The following is a 23,339-nucleotide window of genomic DNA, read 5'->3' as shown; positions in this document are numbered from 1 at the left end:
GATATTGCAAAAAGTGGTCACCTCCCCCACCTATAACTGGTCTTGATAGTAAGGAGCACTGGAAGGGCAAACGCAGATCAAAAACGAAGGGATTTCCAGTCACTACTTACCAACCAGCCAAATTAACCTGTCTAACAGTATGCGTTAAAAACAGGGGTTTAGTTGCACACATTTGCAAATACATGCGTAAGCTGCAGGCCGCGCATGCATTGCTCAGGTGTGATTTTGGCCCGTTCTTCCCCACAATCTTCAAATCTTAACGGTTCAGTGGGCCTCTTCTTCGAATTGATTTCCAGTTATTTCCACAGATTTTCTATTGGATTCAAGTCAGGTGATTGGCTGGGCCATTCTAGCAGCTTTTTCTCCTTTCTTTTGAAACCAATTGAGAGTTTCCTTTGATTTGTGTTTGGGATCATGGTCTTGCTTAAATCTCCACCCTTGTTTCATCTTCATCATCCTAGTAGATGGCAGCAGATTCTTTATCAAGAATGTCTTGGTACATGTTTCCATTCATCCTTCCTTCAGTGATATGAAATTTGCCAGTATGCTGAAAAACAGCCCCACACCACATCCAAACTTCACTATTGGTATGGTGTTTTTGGGGTAATGTGCAGTGCCATTTGCCCTCCAAACATGGTGTGTATTATGGCATCCAAAGAGGTACATTTTGGTCCCATCCGACCAGATTTTATTCTCCCAGTATTTCCAAGACTTGTTTAAAGGTTGTGCAGCAACCTTTAAAACAAGCTTCAACATGCTTTTTCTTCAGCAATAGAGTCTTGCGTGGTGAGTGTGCATACAAGCCATGGCAGTTGAGTGCATTACTTATTGTTTTCTTTGAAACAATTGTATTTGCTAATTCCAGGTCTTTCTGAAGTTCTCCACAAGTGGTCCTTGGCTCTTGAAGAACTCTTCTGATAATTATTTTCACTCCTCTGTCAGAAATCTTGCGAGGAGCACCTGGTCTTGGCTGGTTTATGATGAATTAGTTTTTTCTACTTCTAGTTTATGGCCCTAACAGCGCTCACTGGAACATTAAGAAGTCTAAAAATCCTTCTGTAACCAATGGCATCAGTATATTTTGCAACAATAAGGTTGCAAAGGTCTTAAAAGAGCTCTTTGCTTTTACCCATCATGAGATGTTTCTTGTGTGACACCTTGGTAATGAGACACCCTTTTATAGGCCATAAGATGAGACTGAACCAGCTGATATTAATTTACACTGACAAGGGGCAGGATTGCTTTCAAATTATTGATATATTTCAGTTGGTGTCTTGGCTTTACATGTCTTTTTGCACCTCTCTTTGTTCATGCGTTTAATAATTTTTCCCTGTGTCATTGCATTTTATTACACATAATTTATTTCTGAACTTATTTGTTTTGGTTTCTTTTATGCATAGATTGCATGGGTTGTTACCAACATGTGGTGAAAATGTAATGTCAATAGCACCTTTAGAAATATATATTCTCTAGAAAAATTGTGGCGTGTTCAATCCTTATTTTACCTGCTTTATATAAAAAGTGCTGTGCTAATACATAAAAATCACCTTAATCAAAATGATAAATTATATAAAGTTCACTGTGAAAAAGTCAACTTTAGTGCACAAATTGGATACATGAAAATACGTGTCCAAAAGAATCAGATCAATGAGCCCCAACCAAGTAAACTTCGAACGGAAGACCGACGCCATCGGAAATCTCCACACCAAGAAATTACAAATAGAGAGGCTTACCAGAATTCCATGACTCTCTTTCGAATGAGAAGTCATAGAAAGCATGTGGTATCTATGGTCATATATTGGCTTTATCTTCAACACATATTTTAAGGTATACTGCCCAAGCTATCACTGCCACTATGTATCTTCCGCCAGTCTCCACATCTCCCAGCACACTTTAAAGGAGTTCCACATACAGGCAGTCCCCTGGTTACAAACAATGTAGGTTCTGTCAATTTTTTCTTAAGTTGAATTTGTATGTAAGTTGGAACATGTACATTTAGGTGAAACTTTTCTCTTTCGTTCATTGATGGACACAGCTCCTGATATTCGTAACCATTAGGTTATACAGCCCCCTACAGGAGTAGGACACTGGGCAGAAAATAATTGTGGCTACACCAATGGGCAGTCTCAGGGGGGTATACTTCCTCTCTCTGCTGTAGCCATTCAGTTTTTGTCTGCCTATTCAGGAGTAAGGACCTATTTCCTTGCTAGTATCTTTGGTCCTGGCAAAATTCTTTAGATAGAAAATGTTTTTCTCCTGGATTTTTTCCTGTGAAATCAACTGCCAGACTGGGCGACGGGCTGGATTATCTAGATTCAGTGGTCACCCCAGTCTGGCCAGCGAGCGCGCGCAGACCTCAGCTCCGCGTTAGGTCTGCCGCGACATAACCCCACTGGATGGGGGCTGGCCTGCGAGGTAAACGCAAGGTCGCATACAACAGGGTCTCTTCCTCCTGGCCGACAGCCCCCTATTTCGATGGCGAGGGGGTTCTGTCTGGAGCAGTGCCTGCCTGGTTCCTGGTATGGTGAGTAACTGTCCCACCTGGAGGGTTTTGGGATGGACGTGGGCCCCTCCTTGGGATGGCCAGAACCCCGGGTTCCCCTCCTTCCCACAGGCAGCCCCCTTGCTAAGTCCTTCGTCCTGCCCCCCCCCCCTCCTCCACACTAGAGCTATTTGGATGGTCTGGCCACTTTCCTGGGATGGGGCAGGGCGCTAATTGGCGATAGGGGCCGGGAGGTGCACCAACGGCGACCGAGCGATCAATTGTGCGGAGGGGAGGTTGTACCTTGTGGGGGCTCCTGCCAGAGCCCCCCATCCTGCCTGGATCTGTCTTTGAGGCCTGGTCTCCCTCCTGGGTCCCTGTAAGCCTTGTGGTGCCACCAAGGCAAAGTGCATCCAACCCTGGACCTCAAGGCGCTAAACTGCTTTGTGCGGGTACAAAAGTTCAGAATGGAGTCCATTCCAACATTGGTGGCATCCCTTCGTCAGGGGGATTTCCTCGCCTCTATCAATATCAAGGATGCCAACCTTCACATTCCAACATGTGCCAGTCACCAGTGTTTTCTCTGCTTTGCTGTGGGAGTGGAGCATTATCAGTTTGTGGCATTACCCTTTGGTCTCGCATCTGCTCCTCAGGTCTTCACAAAAGTTTTGGCCCCAGTGGTAGCTTTGCTACACCAACGGGGGATCGCGGTACTGGGCTTCTTGGACGATCTCATTCTGTGAGCGGAGTCTTCCTCTACTCTGGTGAATAACCTGGAGATCACAATACGAACTCTGCGGGAGTTCCGCTGGATTCTGAATTTTCAGAAGTCTGCTCTGGTTCCGTCCACAAAGCTGGACTATCTGAGCCTGACTCTGGACTTGGCCTTAGCCAGAGTGCTCCTTCCTCTGGACAAACTCCAGAAATTGCAGGCTGCAATTCGCCTCCTGCTGTCCAACAAATGGTCATCCCTCCGGACTTAAATGCGGGTGCTGGGTCTGATGGTTTCTACCTTCGAGGCGGTTCCATTTGCATAGTTTCATACTAGGTCTCTGCAAAGGGAAATTCTGACCAAATGGTACAGGACTCTGCAGTCTCTGGAAAATCCAATCCGGCTGAGTCGGGGAACAAAGGAGTCCCTGATATGGTGGCTTCCTTCTCCGATGCTTTGGCTGGGCAAATCCTTCCTCCCCTTGTATTGGACAGTGGTCACCACGAATGCCTGCCTGTACGCCTGGGGAGGCATCCTTGTCAAGCATTCTGCTCAGGATATCTGGATGCTGGAAGAGTCCAGACTCCCGATCAATGTCTTGGAGCGATCAGACTGTATCTGGATCATAGGACGGATCGTCTTCAGGGTTGTCCAGTGTGCATTCCATTGTACAATGCCACGGCCGTGCCTTATGTCAATCACCAAGGGGGCACAAGAAGTGTCCTGGCTGCTCTGGAGGTAGCCGGCATTCTAAGGTGGGCAGAACGATTCGTTGGCAGGTTGATTACCTCAGTCGGCAGGCTTTGGACCACGGGGAGTGGTCCCTTCATCCGGAGGTGTTTCATGTTTTTTTTTTCAAGAGGGCTTTCATGTGTTTTGCACTGAGGAGAGGTTTCCATGTAGCCACTCTGCCATAAAGCCCAGATCGGTGGAGGGCTGCAGTGAAGGTTGTTGTTCTGAAACTTTGTCCCATCTCCACCCAGGATCTCTGGAGCTCCATCAGAGTGACCATCAGGTTCACGGTCACCTCTCTTACTAAGGCCCTTCTATCCGATTGCATAGTTTAGCTGGGCGACCAGCTCTTGGAAGAGTCCCTGTTGTACCAAACTTCTTCCATTTGAGAATTATGGAGGCCACTGTGCTCTTGAGAACAGTCAGCGCAGCAGAATTTTTTTGTAGCCTTCACCAGATCTGTGCCTTGTATCAATCCTGTCTCTGAGCTCTGGGGGGCAGTTCCTTTGACCTCATGGCTTTTCCTCTGATACAGTATGCATTGTCAGCTGTGAGGCCTTTTATAAGGAGGTGTGTGCCTTTCCAAATCATGTCCAATCAATTTAATTTACCACAGACGGACTCCAATCAACATGTAGACACATCTCAGCAACGAGCAAGAGAAATGGGAGGCATCTGAGCTAAATTTCAAGTGTTGTTGCAAAGGATCTGACTACTTATGCCAATGTGATATTTCAGTTTTTCCTTTTTAAAAATTTCAGAGAATTCTAAAATTCTATTTTCATTATGTGGTATTGAGTGTTGCTCAATGTATAAAAAAAAAAAAAAGAATTTAAACAACTATAGTATCAGGCTGCAACATAACAAAATTGAAAAAAGTGAAGGGGGTCTTGTGACTACTTGAAGTGAATACTTTATGAATGCACTGGAAGTGATTTTTTAAGTTTTAATAAAAGTTTTATATGGGATTTCACACATGTGGAGAGCATGTTCCTTTTCTTCCTTTTGAGTGTGCTGTAGGGTTGCCACCTCAATAGTTACACAGGTTCTGTGGCTGATTAAGGTGGTAAATAAACTCACTTAGTGCCTTATCTGAATTAAATTGGCTTCAGAACCTGTGTAATTAATATGTGTTCAGTTTTAAAGAGATGAGGTGGCAACCCTAGTATGCTGGGCGATGTGGAGAATGAAAGCTACATAGTTGCATTGATACCCCGGGCCAAACAGTATACTAAAAAATGTGTTGAAGATCCAGCCAATCTATGACCATAGATACCACATGCTTTCTATAACTTCTCATTCTTCATTTATCTAATTTGTGCACTAAAGTAGACTTTTCATACATGTGGACTTTATAATTTTAATTTAGGTAATTTGTATGTATCAGCGCAACACATATATATATGGTTAATATGTGCGGCAGTCCTTTCCATTCCTCTGAAAACCGATCTTCCACCAGATTTGACAGGCAGTGAGGAAGCAATATGTTGCCTCCTCATTCCCTACATTCTGCAACAGTGTGTAATGCACCTGTCAAATAGGCCCATTTGCTTGAATTTGTCGTGTACTGCCACATGCAACAGGCCATTTAATTTTTGTGTACGTCCCTGAGCAGCTGCATGCCCTTGTTTAAGTGGGAGGTCGAGGGGTGATAAAACGTCTCGTGGATCGGATCAGATGAGAATGGACAGACGGTCCTTTCCCATCCAATTCCCCCATAGAGAAGAATGGGGACCTGCCAGCTGTCATCCGCCTGCTCAGCAGGGGATCGCCGGATCGATCCCCCGCTGAGAAAAACTGAGTCCGCCTGACGGACTCCGTGTGTGAAAGGGGCCTTACTGTGTTTTGGGGTCATTGAATTAGGCTTGTTTCACACTACTGTGACCTAGGGTGTGACTTTGCCAGACGACTTACTGGTGATTTTCAGGCAAATTGAGTGCAACTTTGGGGTTGACTTAGTAAAGGCAAATAGATTTTGCACTTTGCAAAGTGCAGTTGCTCCAGAGTTTAGTAAATGAGGTAAAGATTCCCTTTGCAAAAAAATACCCAATCACCTGCAAGGAAAATGAAAAAAAAAACAGCATTTTTGCTTGCACATGATTGGATAATGAAAGTCAACAGAGCTTCTGCTCATATACAAAGTTCTGGAGCAACTGTTCTTGCAGAGTGCAACTGCACTTTGCGAAGTGCGCAATCTAACTTTAGTAAGACAACCCCTTTGTCTTGTGCAGTTATCCAGAGATAACCGCATACAGGAAGATGCCATACACTGCCTGTGTAATCTTCCTCTAATATCGGAATCAAATCAATTAAGATGAGGATCAGACTTGGAGGTGACTTCCATTAAGTGCCGGTTCACACATATGCTATGCAGGAACCCTGCAAATCCACTGTGGGTTCCTGCATCACACTAGACTCGCAGGCTGTTCACACTGCCATATGCAAATTCCTGGGGGTGTCAATACAATGTTAATGACACCCCCAGATCAGTTCGCATATCGCAGTGCGAACTGTCAGTTCAGACATGAATCAGATTGCATAGTGTGAACACCCATGCGATCCGATCGATTCTGCTGCGGACCAAAAAAAGGGTCCTGTGTGACTTTGTCAGAATGCGATGCAAATTCAGCTATACTATCTGTATGGCTGAATTTGAATACACAGACATCACATGTGATTTTCAGAGTAGTGCGCTCATGTCACATGACATTGCATATGTGTGAACCGGCACTAAAGTCTTTGGGCACAAGTCGGATAGAAGTTGCCTTGAAGTAGTACAGGAACCTTTTCTAAAGTCGGAGCGACCTTAGTAGTGCCAATTAGGACCGCTCTCATTGACTTAAATGAGATTTCACATGTCATGCAAATTGGGGTCTCATAAGTCGGATTCCAAGTCCCAGCAGTGTGAACCGAACTTTAGGCCCGTTTCACATGGGGCGGATACGTTTTGACGAACTCCGCTTGTTCAGCGGGGATCACTCTGTGGGGCAGGCGGATAACAGGTCTGTCTCCACTCACTGTGCAGAGACGGACCTGTCAGAGTCCCGCTCTCCTATATGGGGAGATCGGATGAAAACAAACAGCATGTCTGTTTTCATCCAATCCCATCAAATATGACCCGCTGGACAGATGGTGAACATATCGACATCTGTCTGTTTTCAGGGGATCTTGTCAGTTCGGATGTCCGCTGACATCTGCCTCTCCATTGGGAAGAATGAGTGGATTGATCGGGTCCGCCTGAAAGACTGGCGGACCTGATCGGTCCGATCGTATGGAAGAGGCCTTAGTGCTAACGTTTACTGTGTAACAACAATGTATACTATATAACCAGGTGACGGATTTTTTTTTTTTTTTTATTCTTTTGAATCATGAATATACAAAAAGGCATGCAAGGAGAAGCATCTACACACATGGCACAAGAACAGCATATATTTAAATTTTTATTAAAGTTTCCCTTTTTTTAAATGTAATTCTACTTACCTCCTCTGTGCAGTGGTTTTGCACAGAGCAGCCCCAATTCTCCAGTCTCCTTTCCCCAACCAAATACCCCCATGGAAAGCTTGGCCCTGCTCCCCACTCCCTCATCATAGGATTTGATTTACAGGAGCTTTTAATCTTCCCAATGAGGAACCTGAGAGAGAGCTGAGAGAGCCACTGCTCTCATGCACCTCGATGGATCTAGATCGGGCTCAGGTACAGTAAGTTTAAGAAGGGGGAGCTACAGGGGATCCTCTGATTGCATGTTTGAGTGTAGTAATTTACGCATATACACGTGTTTACGCATCTATAAGCATTTTTACGCTAGAATCAATGAATATTTTACAACGCTGGCAATGAAGAAGAATTTTACTCGTCCATATGCTTACCTGTCTAAGGCAAAGGCAAATTTCTATACCTGCCCTGTCAACTCCTTAAAGCATGCAGCTGGTTGAACCATTAGCTTCCACTGCAATTTCTCCTCTGTAGACAGCTGATGCACCAGACCTGCTTCGTTAAAAGTGGTGTTTTTTACAGTGAGAGGTGTAGTACTGGAAGAATCAGTGGAACCATAAATGTTGGAAACATTTTAGGTACTTTGCAAAATTATACTTTTTTAATTTGAGTTTTATATTAAAAGTATAACTGTTCTTAAAGTCTAGTGATATTATTAGCAATGAATTTATTCATAGAATTCCAAGTAATTTCATCTGCGTTGCACAAGCATGATATCAGCTGTCGAACACAACAAAGAGGTGCTGACAGGCTGGCCTGTGTGTGGGATTAGGAGTTATGTGTGAAATATTTCTCCATGCTGTACAAAGTCATACGCTGGGTCAGTAGGGCTTTAAATGTATCAGTAGAGTAATGCTCTAATTCCCTTTTAAGCTTAGTGTTGACATACTTTTCACTCTGTGTTATGTGGTTCTCTTAATTCAGTATATGCTTTGCAGGCTTAGAGCTACTAAGGGGGTAACCGACCCCAGATCGGTTCGCAGATCGCAGTAGGAACTGTGAATTTGGACAGGAATCTGATTGCATGGGTGTGAACACCCATGCAATCCAATTCTGTTGTGGACGAAAAAAGGCTCCTGCATGAGTTTGGTCTGAATGCAATGCGAATTCAGCCATACAGTTTATATGGCTGAATTTGCATCGCACAGACATCGCAAGATCAGCAATGTCGAGCATCGCTATAGTGTGAACCGGCCCTAAGGGTCGGTTCAGATTGGTGCAGCTTCAAAGTCGCCCAACTCTGAAGCTGCCCCCTACAGCATGACTTCAGCGTGGCTTGCAAATGGCTTCTTTAATAGGAGTCATGGCAAGGAGCTCGGAAGTCGCCCCCAAGTAGTGCAGGAACCTTTTTCTAAGTCAGAGCGATTTAAATCACTCTGATTAGAATGGTTCCATTACACTGAATGAAGCGCAACTTGCCAGGCCACTGAGTCGCCTGACATGTCGCCCAGTGTGAACTGAAACTTAAGGATGTGCTTACCTAAAGTGATTGTAAACGATCACCTTGTAAAACACAACCCATTTAGTTTAAGTCTCGGTTCACACTAGGTCGCTCCGACTTAGGGGGCGACCTGTGAAGTCGCGTGCAGCGCGACTTCGGCGCGACTTGCACGGACTTCATAAAATGAATGTCTATGCAAGTCGCCTCCAGGTCGCCCGAAGTAGTACAGGACCCTTTTTGTTGGAGTTGGAGTGACTTGAAATGAAAGGCAAAATATTTGTGGGCTGTCAGGACAAGTCTAATCATTAGATGAGAGTACACTTAGTTCCCAGCACAGCTAGGGAACTGACCACCCTGTGCTCTCCTGCTTAGTGTGGTTAGTTTTTAGTAGGTAAGCAGAGGGACTGGTCAGGAACACCAGGGATTTCACACAAAGGAAGCAATACAAAGAGAACAGGAGACTTTTTCGTACAGGTACATGATACAACAGGCACATATCATATTAAATATTACATTTACATACTCTTTAATAACCCCCTCCCTCTTCCCCCATGCAGTCACACTACACTATAAGCAGCACCTATTCTATTCTGATCTTACAACCATGTCTCTTCTCTTTTAGCCTACCTGTGGACTACAATGTATATTCACAATGAAAGAAGTCTGCTGGAAAAAACTGCCTCTGCTTTACATGGCTCTGTACCATATGACCACAGGCATAGAGCAGCCATCAGGATGAACACCACCCATTGCTACAAGAAGGCGCTCTGTCCTCTACCTGAAGGCCTCCCATATGCAGGTTGTTCTCTCTGTGGTCAGCTTGGTGATAGGAGGAAGAGATTAAAGGCCCGTACACACGTACCGATCGTCGGCATACAAACGTCGGTGGACGAAGGATCTGCCGATTGTACGCGTGTTAGTATGGTGCCTCCGACAGATGTCTGCGCACAATCCGCGGACAAAAGTCTTTCGTGCAAACATGAAAATATTTGTATGCCGACACCAGAACGGACGATTGTTCGCCTGTCAGTACACAATTCGGCCGACAGACCGCAGATTTGCAAGACTGGGCATGCTCAGAAAATAGAAAACACAGGGAAAGTTAACCATTACATGACATCACTTCTGCAGTCGGCGGACAAAATTCTTGTGCTGTCCTTGTGCTGTCTTTGCACTTTTCAGCAGACACCGACATCCCGGGGAGAAAAGAGGAACATTTGTAAGCCGACCATCGGTACGTGTGTACGGGGCTTTACACTACACATGTGTGGCCTTTAGGTAAAGGACAACACTTTCTCCTGTAACACTGGGGTGTGCTCATCCTTAGGGCTGCTCCGTGCTTGTAGTAAGATATGGGAGCGCTTGCCCTAACAGCTGTAAAAAAGACAGGATGGAGCCTTGTAAAGCAGTGGCAGTTTTTCCAGCAGGTGTCTATTATCAGAAATGTGGTGCACAGGTATGGTACTGCTACAGGTAATGTGACTACTTTGTGTTTTCTATCCACATGCATACCGCCTGCAACATACTACAGACGGGAGTCCTGTACAGGCGAAGCGATATTCTGGTATATATCTGCCTGTTTCTGGGTTCAGAGCACGTGCATTGTACACTGCAGGAGTCTGTCAGCAGGTGCTGGCCAGGGATTCATGACAATCAACACAGGGCTCTGTACAGAGGGAACAATCTCTTAGACAAATATATAGTTAGTTGCAAAAGACATGTAGCTGAATAAATTTTGGCTAAAATATGTGAATGTGTTTTTTTTTCTTATTAAATTTGTTTTATAGCAGAAAGTAAAAAGTAGTGTTTTTTTCTCTTTTTTTCATTTATATAAAAAAAAAACAAAAGAAAGCTCTTTTTGTTTAAAAAAAAAAAAAATGATATTAACTTTGTTTGGGTAGAGCTTTGCATGACCGCGCAATTACCAGTAAAGTAGTGCAGTCCCAAATAGCAAAAAAAGGGCCTGGTCATGATGGGGGATAAAACCTTCCGGAGCTGAGGTGGTTGAGGTGAACTAAACTTTTTAGAATTGTATACCTGTATATAGGGGGTTAGCAGAGGCAAGGATTTTACTTTACTACGCAACTACAGAAAACCAGACAAACCACTTCCTTTTCATTATATGCAACATCACTTCTTGTTTATGGAGTGTCTTTTATTTCACAAAGGAAAAGTTTTACAGACTATTAACTCTTTATGCACATTACAATAGTGCATGGCTTATTTTTATACATGTGATCATTAGTGTATTCTCATCAAACATTAACGTTTACATAGTTTGTGTGTGTATAGGTATCGCCTTTATATACTTATTTTTTTTGTTGCTCTGTAGGTCATATACCACCACAGTAAACTGCTCTCTTTAGAGCTTTTTAAGGCTGGGTTCACACTGGCGTGAACACAGATATCGCATGTGATTCGCACTGCATTGCTATGCAGATCACATGCAATGTCTGTGATGCAAATTCAGCCGTACAGTTTAAATGGCTGAATTTGCATCACATTCGGACCAAAATAGTACAGTTCCCTTTTTTCCTTTTTGTGATCTGCACTGGAATCGTATTGCATGGGTGTTTACACCCATGTGATCCGATTCCTGTACCATTTCACAGTTCACACAGCGATCTGCAAACCAATCTGGGGGTGTAATTAACTTTCTATTGACACCTGCAGTGGTTCGCAAAGTGCAGTATGAACTGCCTGCGAGTTAGATGCGAGGCAGGAACTCGCACAGGAATCGCATGTGTGTGAACCCAGCCTTATGCCCCGTACACACGTGCAGATTATCTGAAGACTTTTGTCTGCAGACTTACCAAAACCATATAATATGAGGTCAAACCTAAACACTTTCAATTTGTATGCAATCCGGCAGGCCCTTGCACTACATAGAAAAGGTAAATCTGAAGACAAAAGTCTTCAGATAATCTGCACGTGTGTACGGGGCATTACACTAGACACATTGGGGAAGATTTACTAAAACTGCTGCACTCCAACTCTAGTGCAGCTGTGCATGGATAGCCAATAAGCCTCTAACTTCAGCTTGTTCAATCAAGCTTTGGAAATAAAAACTGGATGCTGATTGGTTTTTATGCAGATTTGCACCAGATTTTACACTCTACAGTTTTAGTAAATCTCCTCCATTGGAATAATTATGTGATAATTGGATGGTAAAATATAAGAGGCAAATAACCTAAACAACAAAATGCTGCTTGAGCCCAGGACAGTCAGGTGATGTCGGATGGGTGCTCTTAGGATAGGGATAAAATGCCAATTTGCTGCTGGGAGATTTAACTCCTTGTAGCCCACCATCTTATTAGAATAACATTAATTTCAGTAAAACTAATGAATCATTCACAACTGCAACTGATACTGGTGTGTACACAACTGTCAGTCCCACTCATATTTTTTCTTGATTAAATTGTAGTCTGCATCGTTGTCCGCTGTTAAAATGCATGAACTGTTTGACTGCAGCTTGCATAGAGGGAAGAGCTGCAGGCTGCTGTAATGCAGGTTCCCACAGTTACTTATGGTTGGCCAGCACAGTCTCTGCATGAACCAGGACAATAAGAGGACACAGATGTCTCTTAAAGGCACAGTGTTCTTTGTCAATAGAATAAGCATTTGATTTTCTGATTAAACTGATTGAACTCTTGCTATACTCATTGAAGACCAATTGAAAAATCAAATTGTTTTGAATGCAACGGATTTAACTCCTTCATGACAGAGGGTTAAATAAATCCTAACTAGGAAAAAATAAAAAAATCTGCGCTGATGGAAAATCATAAACAGATGAAATGGCTGCAGCCTACCTTCAAAAAAAGGTATATGTCTCTGGGATGTGAATGTGACCCATAGGAGAAACCATGTTAAATGGACTGTACTGTGTTTGTGCGAAACTTAAAAAAACTGTCCGTTCTCATCCGATCCCATCTGATCCGATCCCCTGGACGGATGGAAAATAGGATTTCCATCCATCCGGTTTTTACGGACAGGATCGGAATCGGATAGCAGCGGGTGTCAGTGGAGATGTCTCCTCTGCCCCATAGGGATGCATGGAGGATCCGATCAGGTCCGCTTAAAGCGGTAGTATCCCGCTTTTTGACACTTTTACCTACAGGTAAGCCTATAATAAGGCTTACCTGTAGGTACAAATAATATCTCCTAAACCGGCACGGTTTAGGAGATATTTACAGTGCATGCAGCCGCTCGTGCGAGCGGCGCATGCGCTCTGAAGGTCCGGGGGACCTTCAATTAAGTTGCCGGGAGCTTGCCGGAAAAATCACTCCCGCGCGCATGCGCGGGAGTGACGTCATCGCGGCTCCGGCCAATCATCGCGCCGGAGCCGTCTCTTCCGGCCAATCAGCGTGCCGGAGCCGCCGAACCCGGAAGAGACGACGAGGGACCATGGCAGCGCCCGCAGCGATGTCCGGGGGTCCGTGTCGGGGCTTCGTTTTCAGGTAAGTTACACATAATGGGCTAGTATGCGTTGCATACTAGCTCATTATGCCTTTGTCTTGCAGGTTTTTTTTTTTTATTTTTTTTTTTTTATTGAGTTTACAACCGCTTTAAAAAGCTGACAGGCGGATCTGATCGGATCGTTTGTGTGACAGGACCCATAGAGGGGATAACCTTTCACTGGATCACCAATGCTGGGATTGGGAGGTAGGGAGGTTAACTTTCACTGCCATTACCACCAGCACACCGGGAATGAGGGTTAACTTTTACTGCCACTGACCACCAATCTAGGGGGGGGGTAATAGTACTGACACCAATTCTGGGGGCTATTATTGCATTCACTCACACCAATGATGGCGGTTATTATTGCAATCCTTAACACCAGTGTTGGGGGTATTATTCTGTCTACTGACACAAAAGTTGGCAGCTATTATTGCACCCATTAACACCAGTGTTGGGGGTTAATATTGTGTCCACTGACACAAAGGTTTGCGGTTATTATTGCACTCATTAACACTAGTGTTGGGGTTAATTTTGCGTCCACTGACACCAATGTTGGCGGTTATTATTTCACTCATTAACGCCAGTGTTGGGGTTAATATTGCATCCACTGACACCAATGTTGGGGTCTATTATTGCTGCCACTGACGCCAATTCTGTGGTTTTTGTACTTCAACTCCTTCAGTGTGCTTTGCAAAATGCTGTAAAAACAAAATACAAGAGGACCAAAATTTTGGGGTGTTTAGGTGTAGTAGCCCATTCATTTTGCCTGAGCTCCCTAACTTGTTACAATGCACCTCCAATAAAGGTTTGTTTGTGTCCCTCTGGAAGTGTTAGTCGGTGCACTTGTGGCATTCTATAATTTGGATAAAGTTCAGAACTAAAAAAATGTGTAAAAAACGATTGTCAAATAAATATGAAATATATTTTCAGCAAGTGGAGCTCAAGCTCCTTTTCATATGTACCTGTTTATAGCTCTCTGTAGAAAAAAAAAAAACACCTTGGGATATACAGAGCTAAATACCTTAAGTTCCAGTTTCTACACGGAGAAATTCACCCCCTCCAAGCATATGAACGTTTAAAGGCAAACCGTTTCTTCTGTGATCTCCCATAATGCTCTGCATTAAATAAATAATACCCCAGTGTTCAGGATCTGAGAAAAGGTTTATGGTGGCATAGTAACCAGTCTCTTTTTTATTACTCTGTCATATATCATTATTTTGTAGTATGAATAATCTAATTTATCAAGGGTAATCTTGATTGTTCTTGACGCTATCTGCCTAAAGACCCTCAAAACATGTAGTTTTAAGAAAGGTGCCATTGGAAAAATTGTCTTTTTTGTTATTTTTTTATTTTGATGTGCAGTGGTAGCATAACACATTAGTTCCCTGCAAATCAGTTCAGCTCTCTGGTGAAGACAATTTGATGATTAGAGGCAGATTACTGTTGCATTGGGCTGTCTGTTGTGACTAATAAGTTGCACCTAGAAGACCAAGACACAGCAGTTACAGATTTTTTTTCCTGCTGTATAAATTTGTGACCTTTTTTTTAAATACCAAACATCAGGGCTCCATTCACACCAATGTGTTTATTTCATGCTTTTTGCAGAAACTCAGGACATTATTTTTAACATGGGTTCCTATGGAACATGATCACATCAATGCATATTTGTACCTCTGCATTTTTGGAAAGGGTCAAGGACTTTTTTAACCACTTCAGCTCCGGGAGGTTTCCCCCCCTTCATTACCAGGCAATTTTTTTCAATATGGAACTGCGTTATTTTAACTGAAAATTGCGTGGTCGTGCGACACTGTACCCAAATAAAACGAATGAGCTTTTTTTTTTTCTCACAAATAGAGTTTTCTTTTAGTGGTATTTGATCACCTCTGTGGTTTTTCTTTTTTGCCGCTCGACTGTCATTACAAGGAGCGAGAGGGGATGTCCCCTCCCATCCCGCCGCCTTCCGCTGCTCGCCCGGGTCTCCCGTCCCACCGGGAGACCTCAGCGTCCTAACTGCACGGCCGCCGAAGACCCGATCAAAGCCACATTCGGCTCTGATCGGGTTTCCATGTAAAAAAACCCAGAAGTGATGTCATGACATCACTTCTGGGTACTCAGCACCAAATTGAAAAAACAAACAGCATTCAAAACAGCCAAACTTGGCATTTTGAATGCTTTTCAGTGCCGAGGAGGGGTTTGGGGTCTTTTAGACTCCCAGATCCCTCCACCAGTGAAAAAATAAAACATTTTTACATGTCCGAAAATATCGGCCGATGACCAAAATATCAGTATCGGCATAAAAAAACAATATCGGTTGATCACTAATACATATACGTGATTTTGCGTTGAAGGGCTGCCCTGCTGCAATCCGGAAGTGGTTAAACACAAAACTGCTTTTTTGGTTCAATAGACTTTAATGGAGAAGCTGCAGAAAAACGCGTTTTTACCACAATTTGCATTTTTTTTTATCTGCCCAACAGCACATTTTCCAAAAAAAAAAAAAAAAAAAGCATAAAAACTCAAATCGCTGTAAAAACTTAGCAAAATCGCGGAAAGAACCCCCCCGCAAAAAGCACTGCAGAAACTCTCAAAAGCAAGTTGCAGGGGTGTGAATGGAGCCTTACCGGGCCATAGTAATATGACGCTGGCAGGAAGTGTCCCTCGATCCGGGCAGGCGTCATATACGTCCACCCGGATCAGCTGCTCTCCAGCCCCCCTGGGGGCGCGCAGAGTGGCGATCGGGGAGGGAGAGTGTCACTCTGACACAGTCCATCCTTGATCAAGATAAAGAGCCAATGAAATTGGCTCTTTACCACGTGACTGGCTGTGCCCAATCACAGTCACAGAATGTCAACAGAGAACACGGTAACTAGCTGTCACCGTGTTCTCCTCCTCACACACTGATCCTGTGTGAGGAGATTGCAGTAACAGCTAGTTACCGATTACAGTGCACCCCAAAACACACTGATTGCCCCCCCAATAAAGAGGACCTGTCACTAGCCCATCAAAGTACCTGCCACTAGCCCATCAAAGTACCTGAGTACCTGTCACCAGCCCATCAAAGTACCCGAGTACCTGTCAACAGCCTATCAGGTACTCTGATGACAGGTACTCGGGTACTCTGATGGGCTGGTGACAGGTATTCGGGGACTCTGATGACAGCTACTTGGGAACTCTGATGGGCTGGTGACAGGTACTTGGGTACTCTGATGGCCGGTACTCTGATTACAGGTACTTGGGTACTCTAATGGGCTGGTGACAGGTATTTGGGGACTCTGATGATGGGTACTCTGATTACAGGTACTCGGGTACTCTGATGGGCTGGTGACAGATATTCGGGGACTCTGATGACAGGTACTCGGGAAGTCTGATGGGCTGGTGACAGGTACTCGGGTACTCTAATGACAGGTACTTGGGTAATTTGAGTACCTGTCATCGGAGTACCCGAGTACCTGTCATCCGAGTACCTGTCACCAGAGTACCTGTGATCAGAGTACCCGAGTACCTGTCACCAGAGTACCCATGATCAGAGTACCCAAGTATCTCTCTGTATCCCATCAGAGTACCCAAGTACCTCTCTGCAGCCCATCGTACCTGAGTACCTCTCTGCAGCCCATCAGAGTACCCGAGTATCTCTCTGTAGCCCAGCCCAGAGTACCCGAGTACCTGTCTCCAGCCCAGAGTGCCCGAGTACCTATCTGCAACCCATCAGATTACCCAAGTACCCAAGTACCTGTCTCTAGCCCATCAGAATACCCAAGTACCTCTCTGAAGCTCATCAGAGTACCCGAGGACCTTTCTGAAGCCGATCAGTGTACCTGAGTACCTATCTGCAGCCCATGTCTCCTAGATTATGTGTTGGGGTGTTTGCTTTCCAAAATGGGGTCATTTTGTGGGTAATTCCATTGTCCTGGTGCTCCAGGGCCTTCAAAAGTGTGATGGGTTGTTAGGAAATTATATGTGTAATTTATGCTCCTAGAACACCTGACGGTGCTCCTTGCATGTTGGGCCTCTGTATGTGTCAAGGCTGTGTAAAAATCTTACACATGTGGTATTGCCATACTCAGGAGGAGTAGCAGAATGTATTTTGGGGTGTAATTGCAAGTATACATATACTGTGTGTGAGAAATAACTTGTTATTATGACAATTTTGTGTAAAAAAAAAAAAAAAAATTATTTCTTCATATTCCCAAGAATTGTGGGGAAAAAATTACAACTTCAAAAAACTCACCATGCCTCTTACTAAATACCCTGGAATGTTTACTTTCCAAAAAGGGGTCATTTGGGGGGTATTTGTACTTTCCTGACATTTCAGGGCCTCAAGAAATGAGATAGGCCATCGGTACATCAGGTGTGATCAATTTTCAATGCTTGGCACCATAGCTTGTAGACTCTATAACTTTCACACAGACTAAATAATAACCACTAATGTGGGTTATTTTTAGCAAAGATATTTAGTAGTATAAATTTTGGCCCAAATTTATGAAAAAAAATTATTTGCTAAATTTTATAATAAAAACTAAAACAAAATGTTTTTTTTTTTTTTTCAAAATTTCCGCTCTTTTTTCACTTATATCGCAAAAAAGAAAAAACTCAGTGGTGATTAAATACTACCAAAAGAAAGCTCTATTTGTGTGAAAAAAATTATAAAAAATTTGATTGGGTACAGTATGACTGAATAATTATCATTCAAAGTGTGAGAGTGCTGAAAGCTGAAAATTGGTCTGGGCAGGAAGGGGGTGTAACTGCTCTGTATGGAAGTGGTTAAGAAAAGCCCAGATAAATAGCTTTTGGATATGTGTTTCAGGCTGCCGTGTTCTACTTAAAGTTCTTTTAAAGGTTCATTCCAGTCAAAACCCAAATTCAAGTTCCCTCCTTATTGTCCCCCATCCCCATGCTGTTTGAAGTCCCTTTTCCAGCTGTTTTATTACTCCCCTATTGTAAATGTCTTCAGGCTGGTTATGCAGAATACACTTGTCGGTGATGCTGGAACACCCTCCTCACAGCCTCACATGCAGAAACTCGATTAAAAAAAAAAAAGGCAATACTAGTATGTCTCTTGCAGCCACCAGTCATATTCGATCCAGCCTAGTAGGTTTGATTGTGATGCAGGAAGCAGAATACAGCCAGTGCCCTTCTACTGACCCTGTAAAGTTCCCTGTGTTTTCTATGACTAAAGTAGATTACAAATGAAGGTACATTTATTGATCTGTCTAATTTTAGCACAGCTACAGAGTTCTGGAAAGCATTAGTAGCAGGGTGATTGTTTTCACTTGTTGCATGTAATCAAACATACAGAGTTCAGGAATCCAGTTTAATAAGGAAATCTTAGGCTTGATGTTCCAGAATAAATCAAGCAGCTAAGGTTATATCTTAAGCTGGATACACACTATACAATTTTCTTTAGATTTTTTCCTTTAGATTTACCAAAACCATATAATATGAGGTCAAACCTAAACACTTTCAATTTGTATAAAAATTAGGCAGGCCCTGGCACTACATAGTTGACGGTAAATCTAAAGTAAATCTAACAACAAAAGTTGTATAGTGTGTATCCAGCCTAATGGGCCATACACACTATAAGATTTTCTGAAGACTTTTTCCTTTAGATTTACCAAAACCATATAATATGAGGTCAAACCTAAACACTTTCAATTTGTATGCAATCTGGCAGGCCCTTGCACTACATAGAAGTCTTCAGAAAATCTTATAGTGTGTATAGCCCTTTAGATGTTACCTGGCATCCAAGGCCAAATTCTTTCAGCCTTCTTTTTATTTATTTATAAATATTTTATAAATTTTCCCAAAATACTGTTAACAAAAAAAAAAAAGAGAGAGACATAAGCACTTATCTCACATTAAATGTCAGTACAAATTAATCCCCAATTACCCTCCACCCAACTCCCCCCGTTCTAACCCGATCCTACCCTCCCCTCCTACCCCCCAATCAGTTTCACTATTTTGATGTTGTTCTCTACAGATTATCTGAAGACTTTTGTCTTCAGATTTACCTTTTCTATGTAGTGCAAGGGCCTGCCGGATTGCATACAAATTGAAAGTGTTTAGGTTTGACCTCATATTATATGGTTTTGGTAAGTCTGCAGACAAAAGTCTTCAGATAATCTGCACGTGTGTACGGGGCATAACTCTCAGGTCCTCACCGAGTTCTACATTTGATCCTATATCTACCATTAAGATTTCTAGATATTTACCAGATTTTTTGGAGTCTTCCCAATTTCCCCATTTTTCCAACATCTATTTAGGTTGTTCTTCCCTACTTCCCAGATACACCATATTGTAAATGTAGTCCACTCTTATCACACCACTTCTTTAGGGTAGGGCTCTTTACATCTAACCATTTATTCGGGATAATTCCTTTGGTTCAACCAATGTAGCTTGGTATTGTTGGAATTGTAATTTTGTTCTATGAAATAGACACCACCAATTCTTTCAGCCTTCTAAAAAAATAAATAAATAATAATAATGATTACCAGCTGCCATCAGTGGAGGCTTATGACTAAACAATCTCATAGGTACAAGTTTTTTTTCCACACCTGTGAATTTTCTATGTATAGCAAGTGTGATGTGTTGGAAAATGTTTCAGCATTTTGGTGTGGTTACCCCACAGTAAGTCTTCCTTTTAGCCAGTATATTTTGATTGTGTGATTTTGTCAAAAAGCAACAAACAGATTTAGATATTTTTTATCTGTTTTAAAAACAAGGAATTGTTTAGACTCTGATATTTAGAGAACAGTAATATACACTTTTACATACATACATACACCGGGTACATAGATGAGGGGTCCTTTGTTTGACAGAGGTGAAAAGTAACAGTTCTACAGTCTATCCCCTGTTGTGGGCAGAATTGCCAAATTTGGAGCAGTGTTACATACAGTAGGCACCATCTAGTGTCTAGTATAAGGAACTGCAGTTCCTACTATAGATCCTACTATATAGTTTATGTACATTTTAAATTCAGTGGAATATGCACAATAATGCTGTCACTATGTCCTGCCGGTTGGGCACATTTTAAATGCTGTCCAAAGGATGGGAAAGCCCCAAACTATACATCTTGTATTTAGGTCCCAATTAAACAAACACATTCTGGTGCATTGTGTTTATTGTACTTGCTGTACTGCACACTTTCTGGCACATTGATGTATGTTTTGTTAAGGCGGGCCATTCGAGTAGACTGTTTAAAGCAGCAGAATACACAAAAAAGTACATTCACCATTTTTATTGGCACAGGACACCACAACATATGGTCAGTGGGTGTCGAAAGTTCTCTAGGCAGTCAGTCCAGGGTATCCTTCTCTTATCAGATTATTGTGTTCTGGTGATTCCTTGCCTCATGGTGCAGAGAGATTGGAAGGAGTGGAATGCCAAGGAGGATTAATATAAACAACCTCGACTGACCACTCCTCTTTATGAGGGTCAATAGTATCTGGCAAGCCACCTTGCACTGTGTGTGGTGTCCTTTCCACAGTAAACTTTCATTTAAGGAGTGTTTGTGGAACATTTTACACTCCTCTTCATATCTCCCTTGAAATGAACTATAACACTGACTTTTTTTCTTTGAGCACAATAATTTTTTTATTGTATTTTATTTTTATTTGTTTTTGTTTTTTTTTTGGAATTGTATTATTTTTGTATATTGAACACCTAATTGCATATGGGTATTTGTAAAATGATTAAGGTAGAAGTTATTTGGATAGTTCTCTTTAAACATACGGCATTGTGGCTGTGTGTTGTGCTGCAATGTAGATGTGTTAGGAATGGGCATTAGTGTGCCATTCAGAGTGAACAGCACTACAGCACACCAATGCACATAATATGCATTGCCATGAATTTTTTCAACGCTGAATCCAGCGTTAAAGAAGATCAATTAATATAATTTTTATTTACAATTCTGTAGCATTTTCTCACGTTTCTAAGTGCTTTCTAACCCTACAGTAGCTATGCATGCCAACCTGCTCCCCTCTCCTCCTACTTTGGGCGATCAAAAAAACGCTTTAAAAGAGATGGTTGATTTAAAGCCGCGGCTTATCTCGGCTGTGAACACTTTCCTGAGACCAGCAATGTCAAGAGGAGTTTAAAGGCTGACACGTATCCCCCTTCCTTCTGAATTACTGTTCTCTTAGAAAAGTGTTTATAGCCTAGACAAGCTGTAGGTGTGAATCAGCCATCTTCTTCATAGCTGTTGTCTGATTGGCAGACAGGTCAGTACTCATAAATAATTAGAACTTGGAAACATGGGACAAATACTATATGTACTTTATTACATAGGGTACAAAACTGTAAAAAAAAAAAATTCTAATAATAGATCTTCCAAGGAAATTTGTCCCAAGAGAAATGTGTTGGCCATTGCTGAACTGGTCTTTTAGAACTGCTAGTTGTCTGGTTGTTGTACTGATGCTTTAAGACATTCTGGAGGAGATTTACTAAAACTGCAAAGTGCAAAATCTGGTGCAGTTCTGCATAGAAACCAATAAGCTTTCAGGTTTTATTGTCAAAGCTTAATTGAACAAGCTGAAGTTAGAAACAATCAAAATAAATTCTGTATTAGCTGCAACACTTCACCTTTACTGACATCACAGACAGTGCGGGGTACAGTAAAAGTTGACGCGTTTCGCACTTTAACTTGCAATTACTCATAACCCAGTTGAGGTTATGAGTAGGTGCTAGTCACAGCACAAAATGTGTCAACTTTTACTGTACCCTGCACTGTCTGTGATGTCTTCTGCATGAAGGATCTGTAAAGGTGAAGTGTTGCAACTAATACTGGATTTCTTTTGATTGTGTATCTGCAGATGAGCTGTGCCATCTTCACCTAAACCCTGGCTGTGCTGTAAAAGAATGGCTCATATGCTTATCTGGAGCGGCTTTCTCTTCAGTGAAGTTTGAAGCTGATTGGCTGCCACGCACAGCTGCACTAGTTTCCGAGTGCTCCAGTTTTAGTGAATCCCCCCCCCCCCTTTGTCTTCAACACAGAAGTATTAGATCAGACACAACTCGCCAGCTCTGTTGTGACAGATATACTTCAAAATGCAGCGATAGATTACACTGGTCATCATTGATCTGTCTATAGGACTGTGGTATACGTTTTCACCACAGTTGTGCTGTTATGTTATAGTTAAATAGAAAACAGTGTAGCGCTTTGTTATATATATATATATATATATATATATATATATATATATATATATATATATATATATATATATATATATATATCACATGTGAATAAATCACATGTGAATAAATGAGTAATAATCATATATAATGAACATAGATACATGTGACACCCACAGGGAAGTGCAGGCAGGGGACACCACTGTGAAATGATAATGGGAAGCAGCTTACCAGAACAATATGGCCAGTGGTGTCCCCTGCCTGGACTTCCCTGTGGGTGTCACAAGAAGAATTCTAATTATTGGCCTTGGATACAAGTTTTTTGCCTTTTGGGCTTGATCTTTCACCCACACCTTTTTGGGACTTTATGTGCACAATTTATGTTCTTTTGGACTTTTTCAACACTTATTATCTATGTTCATTATATATGATTATTACTCATTTATTCACATGTGATATATATATTAGCGCTACACTATTTTTTATTTATACATTTTGGACCACTGTCTGTTGGTCTTGTCTCAGCAGCTTTTTTCTCACTATTTTCATTGCATTCCACTATTCTTAGCGCAGAAATCCCCCATTTTTCTTTGTGCTGTTATAGTTGTCTGATAGTGCTACCGTACTTTCGTGGAAAAATGACTCCTAAAAAAAAAAGAATGTTTATCTTATTTATGTTTATTTGCTTATTTTAATAGTGATGTGATTCCTCTTTTACAGATGCAGTGACTGTGGTGTGTCTTTGTCCCATCGGTACTATGAAAAGGACGGAAGACTGTTCTGTAAAAAGCACTACTGGGCACGGTTTGGTGGCATGTGTCAGGGTTGCTTAGAGCACATCACTAAAGGACTAGTAATGGTATGTACAGTAAAAAGCAACTGCCACCTCCCAC

General features: G+C 42.3%; 1 protein-coding gene across 2 annotated transcripts in view; it reads left to right on the top strand.

Annotated features, from left to right (window-relative positions):
• The window catches only part of LIMK1 (LIM domain kinase 1), a 290,955-nt gene that overhangs the window by 140,388 nt on the left and 127,228 nt on the right, over window positions 1–23,339 (top strand). For both annotated transcript variants that reach the window (XM_082246022.1, XM_082246023.1), the window contains one exon: window positions 23,167–23,305. In XM_082246022.1, coding sequence (XP_082102148.1) covers window positions 23,167–23,305 — 139 coding nt within the window. The remainder of the gene's footprint in view (window positions 1–23,166; window positions 23,306–23,339) is intronic.

This window comes from Pelophylax lessonae, assembly GCF_965119305.1.
Source record: "Pelophylax lessonae genome assembly, chromosome: 2".
NCBI lineage: Eukaryota > Metazoa > Chordata > Amphibia > Anura > Ranidae > Pelophylax > Pelophylax lessonae.
This window is presented reverse-complemented; position numbering and strand designations above follow the sequence as displayed.